This window comes from Rhinolophus sinicus, chromosome 8, assembly GCF_057876585.1.
Source record: "Rhinolophus sinicus isolate RSI-liver-muscle chromosome 8, RSI-T2T, whole genome shotgun sequence".
NCBI classification, from domain to species: domain Eukaryota; kingdom Metazoa; phylum Chordata; class Mammalia; order Chiroptera; family Rhinolophidae; genus Rhinolophus; species Rhinolophus sinicus.
Window position 1 is genome coordinate 17,903,562 of NC_142508.1, and position 16,135 is coordinate 17,919,696.

The 16,135-nt window shown below is 40.6% G+C and overlaps 1 protein-coding gene across 1 annotated transcript in view; it reads right to left on the minus strand.

Annotated features, from left to right (window-relative positions):
* The window catches only part of SND1 (staphylococcal nuclease and tudor domain containing 1), a 413,624-nt gene that overhangs the window by 221,350 nt on the left and 176,139 nt on the right, over positions 1-16,135 (minus strand). Inside the window, exon 12 of the mRNA XM_074315643.2 lies at positions 460-560. Within this exon, the coding sequence (XP_074171744.1) occupies positions 460-560 (101 nt within the window). The remainder of the gene's footprint in view (positions 1-459; positions 561-16,135) is intronic.

Below are 16,135 nucleotides of genomic sequence, written 5' to 3' on the forward strand. Positions count from 1 at the left end.
AAGCAGGAAACAGCCCGCACTCTAGAAGAGGAAGACCCTGGCATCTACTGACTGCATACACCAACACAAAGAAAATGTCTAACTAACCTCTCTCGTCCTTCCCTACTTTTTTACATTTTTGGTCTACAATTAAACTTCCTAAACTATTATGCGGGAAATCTTTCAGACTACTTTCGGATAGTACCTAGGGCCTGACTAACACTCAGTAAATGGCATTATTAATAGTAATCACGCGTGCCATAGTACACAGAGCCCAATACATCTTAAATAACAATAATGAAGTATATGATTAGCTAATGAGTGATTATAAACTCCTTTGCAAACATAAAGTGCTACGCAGGCACATACCAATCATAAATCATTGTGTTAAGAGCAACAGAAAGCCAATCAGGGTGAAAGGAAGGAAGGAAGGAGAGACTTGAATGAGGAGAGAACTCTTAGGCGCAGCTAAGCACTCACATTCCTCCAATGGTGACAGTGGCACAGGTACGCTCGGAAAAGGCAGGCACCGTCTCTGTGGCTGGGCTGGCTGGTCTGATGTAGTCCACAGTCACATTGACCTGAAAATAAAGAATCAAGGGAGTTCAAGTTGGGAGTTGGCAACATAGTGCGCTAGCAGCCACTCACGCTGGCACAGCTGTGAAAGCTCACCTTGCTCACAGTTCCATTTTCTGGATCTAAGATTTCAAACAACTGAAAGATAGCTGAGCCACACACCACTTGAAAATATCTGCACAAAAGCCACATCTGATAGGGGACAGTTCTTGGGTATACCAAGAACTCTTAAATATCAAGAATAAGAAAACGAACCCAATTTAAAAATGGATAAAAGACCTGGACAACTCACCAAAAAAGACTTACAGATGGCAAATAAATCACACGAAAAGATGCTCCACATCGTATGTCGTGGGGGAAATGCACATTAACACTACACACCTATTAGAATGGGCCAAATCCAGAACACTGATAACAAATGTTGGTGGACACGTGGGGCAGGAATTGTTTAGTGAGAATGCAAAATAGTACAGCCACTTTGAGACAGGATGGTGGCTTCATACAAAAAAATATACTTTCGCCATATGTTCCCAAGTTGAAAACCAACGTCCTCACAAAAACCTGTACACAGATGTTTACGGCAGCTTGGAATATCATTGCCCAAACTGGGAAGCAACCAACACGTCCTTAGGGATGGTGATGGATAAATACACTGTGGATCATGAAGTCAAAGGGATACTATTCAGCGCTAAAACACAATGAGCTATCAGCCATGAACAGACATGGAGGAGTCTGAATGCATGTTACAAAGAGAAAGAAGCAAGTCAAAAAGCTGTGTATTGTGTAATTCCGACCATGCTATTCTGGAAAAGCAAAACTATGAAGGAAGTGAAAAGATCAGCCATTCTAGGGACTCGGGGGACAGACAGGGATGAGCAGGTGGAGCACAGAGGATGTCTAAGGCAGTAAACCTACTCTGTGAGACTACGATGGAGGATACACGTTCTTATGTTTGTCCAAACCCATAGAGGGCACACGGCGAGAGAGAACCCTAATGTAAACTGACGATGTGTCAGTGTAGGTGCATCAATTACAACGAATGTATCGCTCTGGGGGGGGTGGGGGGTGCTGCTAGTAGGGAAGAAGCACATGGCGGGGGGAGGGGGGAGGAATATGGGAACGCGGTACTTTCTGCTCAATTCTGCTGTGAACCTAAAGCTGCTCTACAAAAAAAAAAAAAAAGTTTATTAAAAAAAAGAAAAGATGAGTGATGCCAAATGAGAGACAAATGGCTGAATATTTAAGGCCCCACAGAAATTGTACTTGATAGAGCAGAGGTTTGCAATGTTCCTGCAGGACTCCGACACATGATGGTAAAGCAGGTCTTTAACCTTCAGGCGCCTTTGAAAACCAGCTTTTAAAAAATGTGAGATGCCTCTAAGAAAAATTGCATGTAATTTCAGTCTGCCATAAATTCTCAAGGACCAAGTGAGGAACTATCAAGAAGAGCAAACAAGGGGACAATCACAAACATGCTAGGGACAGGTTTCACACGATGTGAATCAAAATGACACAGCTAACCACACACCCAATCCAGCAAAGCTACAGTTAGGACGTTTTGGAAAAAAACAACCCAGGACAGCATGGACCAGAAGAACCCTTAGGGTCTGAGTTAAGAAAGGATGTGTATACAAACAGGTTAGGAAGTTAGGAGCCTAAAACAGGAAAGCTGGTTAGTGCCTGTATACACTAAATATATGGGTTACGGACATACTGAGCAACGCCTTTTCTTTATGATAAACATGCTTCTGTCTCCACAGAAACACGTATGTGCCATTACTTAGCCAACATACAGGGTCTGTCCTATAGAATCACAGTAGGTGCTTGGTTTGGGTCATGGCCCAGGTTTACATAGCTGCACTGAAGACACACAGTGGCTGAGCCGTCTGAAGCCACCCCCATAGTCCAAAAGTCTAGGATCCAGTTTCCTAACCGCGTCTTTAGTTCCCGTCAATCAGCTTAGAGACAGCCCACATCACCAGCATCAAGTCCAGCCACACCGCTGACGAACACCATTGAAATCCTTTCAAATTCTCTGTTCCTCAAAAACTCATTTTAAAATGAATATGGAAATTCTGAAAAGGACAGCTGCCTCCAAATTCTGTCAGATCACTCACTTGAACACTCCATCCAATCACGTTTTCAGAGCATCGGCCGTATCAGAGAGAAAGCCAATTAAGAGCTGAAGGTAAGAAGTAGTGACATAATACAATAACACTACTACATAATACAAGAAAAGCAGGAAAGCTAAAGGCGAATCCTAGAGTCAGGAGTCTGCACTGAAATGACTGCTTGGGCTTATCCATGTGTCTAACGCTAAGGAGATTGGTAAACAGGAGGAATGTGATCAGACTGGAGTGGGGTGGCGTTGACCTGGTACCTCCAACAAAGTGGTGTCAGTGGTTTCCCTGTGTGCAGCCAGCCAGAGCTAATACAGGCCCAAGACAGAGCAAGAACCGAGGGCTACACAGGGAGGCATGGCTGACTCCACCCCCAGGGAGGGGGGATGCTCTCACCACGCTGTCCATGTCCGTGCACCCGGCCATCTCCTCTACACCTAACGGACAGAAGCAGGAAGGGGGCTGGGAGCACACCTGGATACCTGCTGAAGTTGTGGCAAAACCACACAGGAAATCGGCAGGTCACACAAGCAAAACCCCAAGGGCGCCCACACTCAGGAATGTGAAGTAACTCAAGGCCACGTTTAAAAAGGCCATAGCCATGGGTGCGGTCCAATTTGGAGCATTGGGTAGGAAGTCAAAAAATATGTGCATATGAGGGGAGAGGTCCACATATCTTTGTGGAGTCACTCAATCCATCTAACAAGCTGAAGCCCTGAATTCTCCCACCAGGGGAGAAAAATTCACCCTGCTTAAAAATAAACGAAGTGCATCTCAAGGTTCCCTTGTGTGTACCAGTGCCACCCTCCTCCTCAGCACACAAGAGTGGATAGCAGCTCTTCAGTGCCAAATAAATCACACAGAGCGACATTAGCTCTCCACACAGAGGGAGCGCCAATCCATCAAGAAGGCCACTTGAGGAGCCGTGGGGGCGGGGACAATGATAACAAACAAAAATGAACACCTGAGCATCTGAGCATCTCATCTTCCAGTCCAGAGGCCAAAAGACATGCGATCCCAAAAAAGTCTCTCAGGGAGATCAACGGGAAGACCAAACAAACCAAACCAAACCAAAACAAACAACAAAAAACACTTTAATCTTCAATCACCAAGAGAACCAAAGGCTACACTGATCTGCCAATTAATTTTTTCCTCTATCTAGAGAAAGAGAACTGAAAGTAAGTAAGAGATTAAAGAGCTCACTGGGGAGGCAACATTATTTAAAAAAAAACACACAAAAAAACCTCAAATACAAAGGAGGCCCTGAGAACAGCCCACAGCCAAGACACACACTTGCAGACTGTGATGACAAATCAGGAATTAAAGTCAACATGTGATTAGCACGCATGTCCCTCTCCTGCAGATTCTGAGATCTGTTCCCGTACCTTGGAGTTTTTCCATCTCTCGATACTCATCACTGATTTGTCAGTCACATGAAAAACAACCACAGTTTAAACAGTTTCAATGAAAACAACTGCAGATATCAGCAATGTCGTCATCTGAATAAATGGTAACCTGAATTCTGCGCTTGTGGGTAAGTACATACGGAATGGCATGAGTTAAAGAGGAGTAATGGGTTAACACAGATGTGGTCCTCATTTTTCAAGCAAAGATACCTCTGGAATGTTTGGTATACAAGTAGGAATTTTCCAGGTATGTGACACAAAGGTGGGGCCCAATCCCTCTTTAAAGCAATGACCAAAATCGAGGAGCCATGGGCTCTCGCTTGGCCCCACCTGTCACTTGCTTACAAATGAGTCACAAACACCTTTGTTCTCTTGGAAAATGAGAGCACTAGACTACAGCTTCAGAGTTGCACTGAACTCTAGAACTCTAAAAGATAATTTAGCCAAGCATGGTTTACTAGACAGCGTTTTCTTGGACCTTTGTGATTCCTATTTTACATTTACTCCAATAAACTGGAACACACAGATTGTATGCTCCAGGAGAAGGGAGACCATGTCTTTTATTTACTGAAACTATTGTCACAGCCTGTACATGTAGAAGCGCATATAGGAAATATATTTCATGAATGGATGTGTGTAATCGGGAACCTTTTCCGACATAAAATTTTGAAGCACACTTTTGAAATGAGGGCATTAGGCATTTTGAGGACACTTTTGTCAAGCTGCTGATCATTCTGCTGTTTTATATAAGAAAAATATATTAATTTAAAGTAGGGGGCGGGGAGGAGTATTTTGAAATTGGGATAAAGAGTTAATTGAAGCCATTTCTATAACAGATTAAGCAAGGAAAATATATATAATTTCCCACATTGTTTCTCAAAGAGGTTCTCAAATAAAAGAAAGGGTAGCAGGCAATCTAATTCATCTTTGGTCCATTAGACTGTGGAGTTTTCCTTGAAAGCAATTTCAAGGACCCTTCAGAGGAACTAAGATGAGAATTTAGAACCTAATTTATGCCTCAATCTCTTATAAAGACTGGAAGCAGTTTAGTACAACAGAAGAGTTTTGGGCCACACATAAGGAATTCCAAAGATCTATGGCTGTTATTCATTACAACTAACTAATCACTAGAAAAGTGTCAAACCACCAAAGAACTTCATAGACTTTATGATGCTGATGATAATGAAATGACAAAATCGCAACTACCTATGCATAAAAGATAAGGTAGGGAGAAAAACAATTGCATATCACAACACTTCCAGGCCGAAGCCTGAGTTTAGTTTTAATATAACTAGGGCTGTTATGTGAAGCTATTTTGCATAATTGCCCTATGGTCCCACCCACTATTTCACATGGCCAATCATAAATTCACGAAGAGCTGTAATAAATACCCTGCCTCTCAAATAAGCTCTTATATGACCTGTCACTCTCAAGACAGAATTTCCAGGTTGTTATGGAAAGCCTCTATGCACCCCAGACGTAGAAAAGACAACATCATCAGGGCAAGTCCAGCTAATGTAGCCAGGAGATAAAAGTAAGTAGAATAAAGTATTTCCCACAGCATAGATAAGGACATGAACTCTGCATTTGAGCTGTGTGAACTTACCTTCCCTATGCTTCAGTTTAACATGGACACCTTTGCCTATCTCGCTGTTATAAGAAGAAATGCATTAATACACATGAGGCACTTATTTAGAGCTGGGCCTGACTCACAGTAAGCTCTATGAGTCAGTTATTTTTAGATAAACATATACTGATTTTCTTAGAGGACAGCCTGGCACAAAGTAAGTGCTAAATAAGTATCCACAAGATAAATAAATCAATGATGCATACATACACATATGCATAAATAAGATGCATGTTGATTTAAATCATTAGACTACCGAAATCATAAGGCAGAAAGACTCAATTAAATATTTTTCTCCTTAAGGAGTTACAGCAAACAAGAATATATACCTCATACATATTCATCCCAACTTGGAGATAAATAGGGCTTATTTTAAGGAATGATTTGCTAGTATTTATTTACACATTTTGCAGGTACCAGTTATTGGAGATTTTATTTACTGAATATAATTGAAGCAGAAGGTAGGGAATTATCTCAATTAATAGGTTAACTAGAGATATTTTTGGAGGATACTCCTTGCCTTACAAAATTCAGAAGCTAATGAACAAAGAGAGACCTAGTTTCCATTTGCTTTGGATGTAACAGGACGTTCCATAACACTCCTCCATATTGATGTATTCTTGATCTTTTTTCCCTGCTAAAAAGCACATTAAGTAATTATTCTAAGAATATAAGTTATCTTTTTTTTTTTTTAATTTGAAACATGTTTTGATCACCCATTCATCTACAACAGGACGAGCTTCAAAACAAATTGCTAAGGAGCCCGCTGGTCCCACTTCCGGGCACGGCCTGGGCGTCCCTCCCACCTGAGCAAGGGGCCCTGAAGGTGCTCAGCAGAGAGGGCGCCAGCTGACAGCAACGTACACACCTGTACATCTTCTAGTAGCGACATTAAGAGAGGACAAAGAAACAGATCGAGTTATTTTTAATCATATTTCCAAATACCCCAAACAGTATCATATCAACATGTGACCAACATTAAAAAAGGATTACTCTACTTCTTTCTTTCATATGCAGTCTTCGCAATCTGGTGTGTGTTTTGCAGGTACAGCAGGGCTCCGTTTGGACCCGCCCCATTTCAAACGCCGCACGGCCACTGAAGGTGACGGTCCTAGCAGACTGCACATGCCTAGAGTATCTGTCATGGCACAGGAGTCTTAGCCTCGTTCCTCGCATCGGATCCTAGCTTCTGTGGTCCTGACTTTCTCTCTTTTCTCCTGTGAACTCGCAGTATCTTCTGTTTTGTGAATCCCTATAAACACTCCTAAGCTATATATGCAAAAACACAGTAGGAGAAACCAGGTATAAAAAAATAAAACGTTTATCCTTCATTTTCTTTTAAAAATCCATTACCTGACTAGACTAGAAAGATAAGCCATTTACGTTTTTTCAGTTCCAAAAAAGAATTTTGGGTGTGAGAACAAATTTGTACAAAGGGAAAAAAAAAAAAAAAAAAAAAAAAAACTCCTCTAACTTATAACTACCATTATAAAGTATACTCTGTTCAATAGCTTGATAAAGATACTTTACAGGGACTTCTACCAATTCAATGGCTATATTTTACTTATTGTTGATTTGCTAATACAACTCTAGAATTCTTTACCTTAGAGTCTGAAATGTAATGGATGGATGGTGACTATCTGGTTTTGGTAGTTACGAATAATGCTTCTGCTGAGTACTGATGTTATTAGAAAGAAAATGAGCCATTGGTAGATGTGCACTATGTATTTGTATAACCACAGACCAAAGCTGAAATGTATATGGTCCATTTGCACATTTTTGAGCTCTGATATCTCTTAAAACAACTTTTACAGATTAACTGACAAAAACTACACTGCAAAGATAAGGAGACAGAAACCAGTCTCCCTCCCTACCTCTCCAATCCAGCCTAGATATAGTCTTGTAACGCCCACTTCCAAATCATTGTAATTAGGTGCTAAGGCTGGCTGTTTATTCACATGTATTTATGTTGCTTTCTCCCATCTACAATCACCCTTCCAAACTCCCACGCGGAGTCGCAGAGTCAGAACTATTTTGAGCACATTTCATTTTCATCAATGGAATGTTAACCTATTGTGCTTACAAACCTCTAGAAGCACAGAGTCAGGGAGCTTTCTTATCTGATGCATTTCTGGCAAAATTAAACCTTTAACCCTCCAACTCTCCTGCTGGAGGGGCAGATGCCTTTATCTGCTGTGAGGGGAAAGGCAAAACCCAGCTTAATGCAGGGCCCCTGCAGACACTGCGAAGCACCAGCCGACATTAGGCATTCATTAAAGTAGACATCATTGTTCCCCAAAAAAACATTCAGTTTGGTAAATATTTAATTAGAAGCATACACTGGCCTGAGACCTATAAATGTATGTGAAGCTGTTTTATATAAGGGGCCATCTGAGGTTGGCAAAGATTTCTAAAAGTAATGGTAACAAAATGGAAACAAACATAACATTAAAATGGACTGAAAATTTACTACACAGTTTATTATATAAACTAAAGAATAGGCACACATAAATCATTAGGGAAATATAGTTTGACAACTGAAAATATTTCCAGTAAACCTGATGAGGATTATAGAGGAAAACAGAGACCACCATTGGAAATAATCTTGCAGCTGCAGGCATTTTCATGAATCCTCTTAATTGTTAAGTCCTCATAAACCTATAAATATATCTAAAAAAATGTAATCTGTGTTTGTGCTAATGCTCTGACCAATAGCTTACTCATTACTCTATCATGGTATCACTCGTCCAATACTAATTTTAATGCAACACTGTCTGTCCCTAAAAAAGAATGCCGGTGGCCCCCAAAGGACTACTGGAAACTACCTCCTGTGTCCCCTGCATGTTTCTTACTCCTCATGAGGATGGAAGTGGAATATGGGTCTTTTTTTCTCCTCTATACAAGTGTCACTCACAGTCATCTGTGTCCAAAATTTCCAAGGTCAGCAGCAGTCAGGGGAAATTAAATCACTTTGTCCAGAACGCTCCCTGGAGGAGGTCCAGGCACACAAGCAGCACAAATATTGAGATACTTCTGCTTTTTTTTGTAGAACACATACAATGTCACCCGGTCTTTGAAACAACAGCAGTAATAAAACTAAGATGCGAGCCTCAGGGATAGGAAGAAAGGGGATTTGCTTAACGACAAGAATTATTACTGGAGGGGGAAAAAAGGATATTATTAAGACATGGATAAAAACAAAAGGTTACATTACATTTTCTCTGCAAATATATGCCAATCTATGAAGGAAATGTCTCCACTCGCCAAAAGGCCAAACTGGGAAATCTAAGCAATAAAAGTGGGGGCTACAGTATTTACCTTGCCAAGAGTTCCAATAAATTCTATTGTGCTGGGGGTTAGGTATTACTTGGGTGTGCAAAGCCATGCTGCATTCAGAGCACACCCATTTCTCCTACATGCCCATGAACTGGTGTTCAGAAATCAGTCAAACAAGTAAATGAAAGGCTACACTTAGAATGGTGAATTGCACTAAAAGAAGTGTGTCAGGACCTCCAAGGAGCATTATGAAGGAAAAATATAATGATTCTTCAGGAATGCTTGCCAATGGCACAAAGAAATAGAGCCCAAGGATACAGCTGTTCTGTTATATAAAATATTCCGCGTTTTGTTGCTAAGAAAAGATTCCAAGATAGTCAGGTGTTAACATCACAGGCTTTTCTTCCTTGACACGCACCGGACTCTGCCTGTATTTCACACAGAAGATAGAGAACTACTAAATGAAACGGAAGTTCCTTGATCAAAGGCACAGCAGGCGTACAGCATTAACACTGAAGGTCAACGTCTGAAACTACACACAGACACTGATCAAAGGCCAACCTGAACTGCATCTGTGTCCACCTCCAAATCTAGGTCTCCTGACTTGTAGCCACTGTTTTAAAAAGGAGGATACATGCACACAGACAACTCTCCAGGCCACAAACACAAATACACATTCAGGAACTGGGTGATGAGCAGTGAATGGTAAACCTAGGTCAAATGCTGCGTTTGCCATCTCAAACAGCCCAAATTCATGAAGTACGCTGGCTCTAGGCAGCTATATAGATAAAGAGGCCTTCTTCCAAATTCACACATCTCCAGTTTCCACTGCTAACTTATCCTGGACAAGAAGCAAAATTATTGCTCAGGTTCTTCAAAAAACTAAAAATTACCATATGCGGTCTGACAATTAAGTTCGTGAACTCATCCTAGAAAAAGTGCTACATCACTACAGTCACCTTCAAAGTTCTCCCCTTGGGAAGCTACGTGCCAGCGCCTACTCCACCCTTCAAAGCAGTTTTGGAACTCTTTTTCTGGAATGGCCATCAGAGCTGTCGTCGTATTACCCTTGATGTCCTGAATGTCATCAAAACGTCTTCCTTTCAATACTTCCTTTCTCTTTGGGTAAAGAAAGAAGTTATTGGGGGCCAGATCAGGTGAGTAGGGAGGGTGTTCCAATACAGTTATTTGTTTACTGACTGAAAGCTCCCTCACAGACAGTGCCGTGTGAGCTGGTGCATTGTCGTGATGCAAGAGCCATGAATTGTTGCTGAAAAGGTCAGGTTGTCTAACTTTTTCACGCAGCCTTTCCAGCACTTCCTAATAGTACACTTGGTTCACTGTTTGTCCAGTTGGTATAAATTCATAATGAATAATCCCTTAAATACCTAAAAAGGTTAGCAACATCACTGTAGCAAGTTCGCGAACTTAATTGTTCATCTGACCTTGTAAGATCCAGCAATTCTACTTTTGAGAATATTCAATCCAAAAGAATTGAAAACAGGGTCTCAGGGATATTTTTACCCCATGTTCATAGCAGCATTATTCCCAATACCAAAAGATGGAAGCAACTCAAATGTCCATCCATGGATAAAAGGATAAACAAAATGTGGTATATACATACAATGGAATAATATTCAGCCATAAAATGAAAGGAAATTCTGACACACGCTATGACTTGGATGGACCTCGAGGACCTGTTGTTAAGTGCAACAGCCCAGCCACAAAAAAGAAATACTGTATAATTCCAACGAAATGAGGTTATCTAGAGTAGTCACCCTCGAAGAAACAAAGTACAATGGTGGTTGCCAGGGGCTGGAGGGAGGAGGGAATGGGCAATAGATGTTCAATGAGCAGAGTTTTGGTTTTGCACGATGAGAAAGTTCTGGAGATTGGCTGCACAGCAATGTGAATATACTTAACACTATTGAACTGCACACTTAAAAATGGCTGATATGGTAAATTTTATTTCGCCACAATTGAGAAAGAAAGGGCGCACTGAGGCTATTCTACCTACACAAGACAGTTACTCCATAAGGCAGTAACTTAGCAGCATGAGCCAGGCAGAAGCCAGACAACTCTTATCTCAAGCCCAGCCAACTCCAGAATCTGTTTAAGAAATTCAAGAGGATACTTCCATCACAGTCCCTGAAAAATAGATGGCTACCCAAAGGAAACAATAATTAGAATACATGTCCAATAACCCATTAAAAAAGGAGAACTCGGAGGCAGGACAAATTATTCCACCTTTTCCGGGATATGAAATATCTCTGTCTATTTTCCTACTTCCTGAAAAGAAGAGCTAACTCCGGCAACGTGTCTAGGTACCACAAGCTAACTAAAGGCATGGGCTTCAGCATTCCTCAGGAGCAGTCATAGAGTGGGACAGAGCATTCTATAGCTCATTGACTTCCCATGAAATTGTCAAATAATGGTGGCTGTCTTGTGCTCTGACATTCCCTCTCCTATGAAGAATAGACCTCTCCTGGAATCTGTCACATGCAGAGCTACACACTTGGGGAAACTTCATTGCATCCCACCATAATTTCCCCACCTCTGTCTAGTTTTCCACTTGAATGTAACGACTGTTGTCCATGCTTTTGTCTAATGAACTTCCATGTTCATGTGTTTCTTGACATAGTATTTTTCACTGTTGGCAGGAACCTAAATTGGTACATCTTTGGAGGTCAAACTGGCAACTGTGGTAACATTTAATACGCGGGTGTCCTTTGATTCAATAATTCCACATCTAGGAACTTAGTCGATAGAAACAAAGATGTACGTACAAGCTCTCTGTCCTTCGCATTCTTGGTTGTTTAACATAAATGCATAATTACAAGTTGTGACCTAACTCTCACACTAGCCCATGAGTTCCAAGCTGGCAGTGATTGTGGCTATTTTGTTCTACTAGTGCATTACCAGCACTTCTCAATATGCTGTAGCTGTGAAAACCCAGGGCGAGCTATACATTCTGCTATGGAAACATGCCCTAATAAAAGAAGCAAACTACAGGGTACTTTCCACTTTTCACTATCACCATACATTTCTGGGATTAAAAATTTTTAATTACATTTGGAAGAGGAAAACATAAGATTAAGTTTTTTAAAAAAATAAATGGTATTGGAATAAAAGATACAAAAATATGCCTTTATTAAACAACAGCAACAACAAATAACACCCCACAACTGGCCTGCTCACCACCAGACTTCCGTGTTGACTATTTCCTCACACGAGGCCCCAGGCTGAGGCCAGAGTCGCCACTCAGTGGTGTCTGCCAACCAAGAAGAAGTCTGCAGGGCAGGCGAGCCACCGTGGAGGACACACTCATGGGGGCTTCCGGGGGCCCAGCGGTGTAGTGTGTCCATGGCAGGCGGGCATCATTATCTGCGAATCAACTGCCAATCTCACTGCGAGCTGATAACGGTGCTGCTGCCACCACCTGCCTGCCGTATGTTTTCTCCACTTGTCACGTAACAAGGAACTGCACTTGGCGGGCTGATCACTGACAAGTCTGACACCACTGGTTGCTGTTTGTTAGACCTAGCTGCAGCTCTCCATAGAGCTGAGGAATAGTGAATGAAGGGTAGGAAACAATCCTTTGCCCAACGACCAGACACTGAACCCCAGCATTTTGCGGCAGACTAGCCTGCCATTCTCCGTGTAGTCCTGAGACCAAGGGCTCAGGTCTGAAAGGCTGTGCCCCATCCCCAATTCATGCCCTGGATCCTGTTTCCTGCTAGCAGAGTGGACGAGGGGCACACATTTCGTAGTCCGACAAACTGAACTCCTCTGTCTCCCCCAAATCATCAGGCTCCCGAAATCATCCCAGTACAGTCAATAAATTTGACGTCAACCCAAGGGGTTTCCTTTTTCCGTCTAGTGTAATGCACAGATTAGTGAAAGTATGACACCGTGAGTCAAGGACTGGTGATGATGCAACACGCTCACAGCAGCAGATAATCTGGAGAATGAAGTAAGGAAACATTTGTTTTCCGTACCAGTAAGCTGCTTCCACAGCCCCTTTTAGTAGAACTGGGACTCATACATTCATGTCTGTATATACCAGAGAATCTCAAAATATAAGGCGTATAATCTACACCTAGTCAACAAACTGGAAACTAATTTCCAAAAAAAGAGGGCGAGCAGCAGATTTTTCAAAGAAGAGTTCCAATAAAAGAAAGTGAACACACAAACAGGACTGGAATCAATCAAGCACGTTAACCAAAAGTCTCCTACGCCCATTAATACTGAAAAGTAAAGGTGATTATCCAACAGCACTTGCCACTGGACAAATACATGCTTCCCCTAAGGAGGGAACTCCTCTCATATATTTCAGCTGCAACCTGCCTCCATCCTTACTCTCACCCACCACTTAACTCATTGGATAAAAGGCCACTCCACACATTCCGGGTGACCAGTTAGCTCAGTTGGTTAGAGCATGGTGCTGGTAGCACCAAGGTTGCTGGTTAGATCCCTGCATGAGCCACTGTGAGCTGCACCCTCCTTAAAAGAAAAAAGAAAAAAGAAAAAAAAAAAGCCACCCATTCTGCTGCTAATCTGCCAACATGCAGATGTACCTTTCCATCTTTGAGATAAAATTTTCTACAGTACAATTCATCATTTACCCATTTTAAAGTATACCAGTTTAATGGGTTTTAGTATATTCACAATGCTGTGTAACCGTCACTATTATCTAACTTCAGATCACTTTCATTACCCAAAAGGGAGTCCTTTACCCACTAAGCACCCTGGCCCTCCTTCCCCCAGCAGCTGCCAACCACCAGTCCACTTACTGTTTTTTGGGATTTGCCTGTTGCGGACATTTCATGTAAATAGAAACAAAAATAAGTGGTCTTTTGTTTCTCACTTCTTTCACATGGTATTGGGCTTTCCAGGTTCATCCAGGTTGTTCCATGTCAGTACTTCATTTCCTTTTATGGCAGAACATACATACTGCAGATTTACTTTTGAGACTGCAGCCATAATAAGAGAAAGTGCATTGAGAACCACTTTAATAAGATATTATAATGATAAAAATACTCTTATTTTTTATAATGAGAGAATGTGCCTTGAGAATCAGCTGAGAGAGCAATGAACGGCATATGCAGAAGAGCTGTCATTAACAAACACAACTAAGGCGTCAGAGTCAAATTCCATTAAAGAAAAAACCCGCTCTCTAACAGAGAGGAAAAGATCTTTCAGTGCCTAATTCTCAGGGGATGGTCCATATAATCCATCAATCAACCAGCCACTTCAAAGGAAAGCAAACTTCCTCACAGCAGGTCATTTGTTCAGGACACTATTTAGGATGGCAAAATGACACAGATATAAGCTATGGAAAGGTTCTTCCAAATAAAATAATCGCTATAGGCTGTACCCTCTCACCGAGGGCTTCTGCTTCCAAGTTTCCTTGCACACACTCACTCAAAGTGAACTTGATGGTAATTCAGGTTTCAAGGATTCTCTTATCATCATTACTTAGCCTGTTTGAATATAACCTTGGTATACACAGCAATGTATCTCTCCCTGATGTGTCACACGTGTGGTAATTTCTATGGGATGCTCTTGACCCAATTCCTCTCCTGCCTCCACCTCTAAGAGTCCAAGGTGGAAAAACTGATGGTAAATTCTTCTATAGCATATTTGTAAAGCAATAAACAGAAAGACCCAATGAGCTGCCCTCCATAATTCAGCATGGAAAGAATTGTTATTCTTGTGCTATTAAAGTCTCTATGTCTTTTAGCACATGAAATGGTATCTCAAGAATAGAAAAGTTGGTTTACTCATTAGATAACTTTTAGAGCTATAAATTTATTAATCTGATCATTGAAAGACCAGCTTAAGAAGATAGTGATATTTACACTAGAAGGCTCAGCAACCGAGGTTTCTGACTACAGGCAAGAGTTTATTGTAATACTGGCTAAGAACTTCACGCAAACTATGCTACAACGAGACTTTCAAACAACCTCAAAAAAATGGTCTAAAATCCACTCACTTAAAGGATACATTTCAGAACAACCAGTAGGTATAGAAAATAGAAATCAAACTTACTGTGTTAGAAAAAGAGCAAGGAAAATGCCATCCCTATGTATCCAACAGAACAGTAATATATATAAATATATTAAAGAACAACAAAGAAGTTTCAGGTAAATTGCGTGCTGAAATAGAAAGGATGGGTCCATAATATATTGTCTCTGTATTTTCTTGTAAAAGATAAGCCAAGATTCATAGGTATGTTTAGATTAAATAAAGTGATGCACTTATAAATAGAACCCACATAAGAAATGGTTATAATTGACAGGTTATCAATTGAAATGCTGCATCATACCGAATACAATGAGTGTTTTGTTACTGACATCTGATAAAATTCCTGTCAGTAAACAATAAACATAGCAATTAAATCAACAAAATAGTCAGTGATAAGTATGGGGTTCAAAAGTCTAGAGAAACATCCCATAGTTGTTAGGAAATTGTAGGTAGGTCATAGTACAATTAAGTTTGAGAACTTTCCACAGTGTAAGCACATGTTATAGAAATTCTGATCTGGAGCAAATAGGGAGAACAGAGAGGAATTAACTGGTATTGATCTAACAATAAAAGCAACTCCCAAACTTGAAAAGAATAAATATAACCAATTTTCAATAATCCCACAATGTATTAGTAATCAATCTTTATCTGTGAGATGTATGTTTTTGAAATATGGTAGTGTGGTTTTATGAAATTTAAGAACAAAAGTAGTAAGGTTTAGAATTAGAAAATTAAAATCTCAGGAAACATAAAAGGTTGACCTTTTAAAACGAGATAAAATATTTAAGGATTTAAGGAGGGGAAAGCTACTACAATTTTTAAATGACGAAGCCCAGTCTAAAAAAGTACTCAGAACTATCAATTAATAGACGTAAAAAACCTTTTTTTGTCCTTAATGCTTCTCAACTTTAGACCCTCCTAGATCGAGAAGTCTGATTTTCTACACTCAGTGAATCTGGTTGATTCTATCATACAGTATGTCTATTTATTAAGACATAAAATAAAACCACACTACCATATTTCAAAAAAATTAAGATGAACACAGATTCGTAAAATAATCATCATGGAATCAAATGACATAGCCATTGAAATTATTAAATTAAAAGTTCATCTATCATGAATGG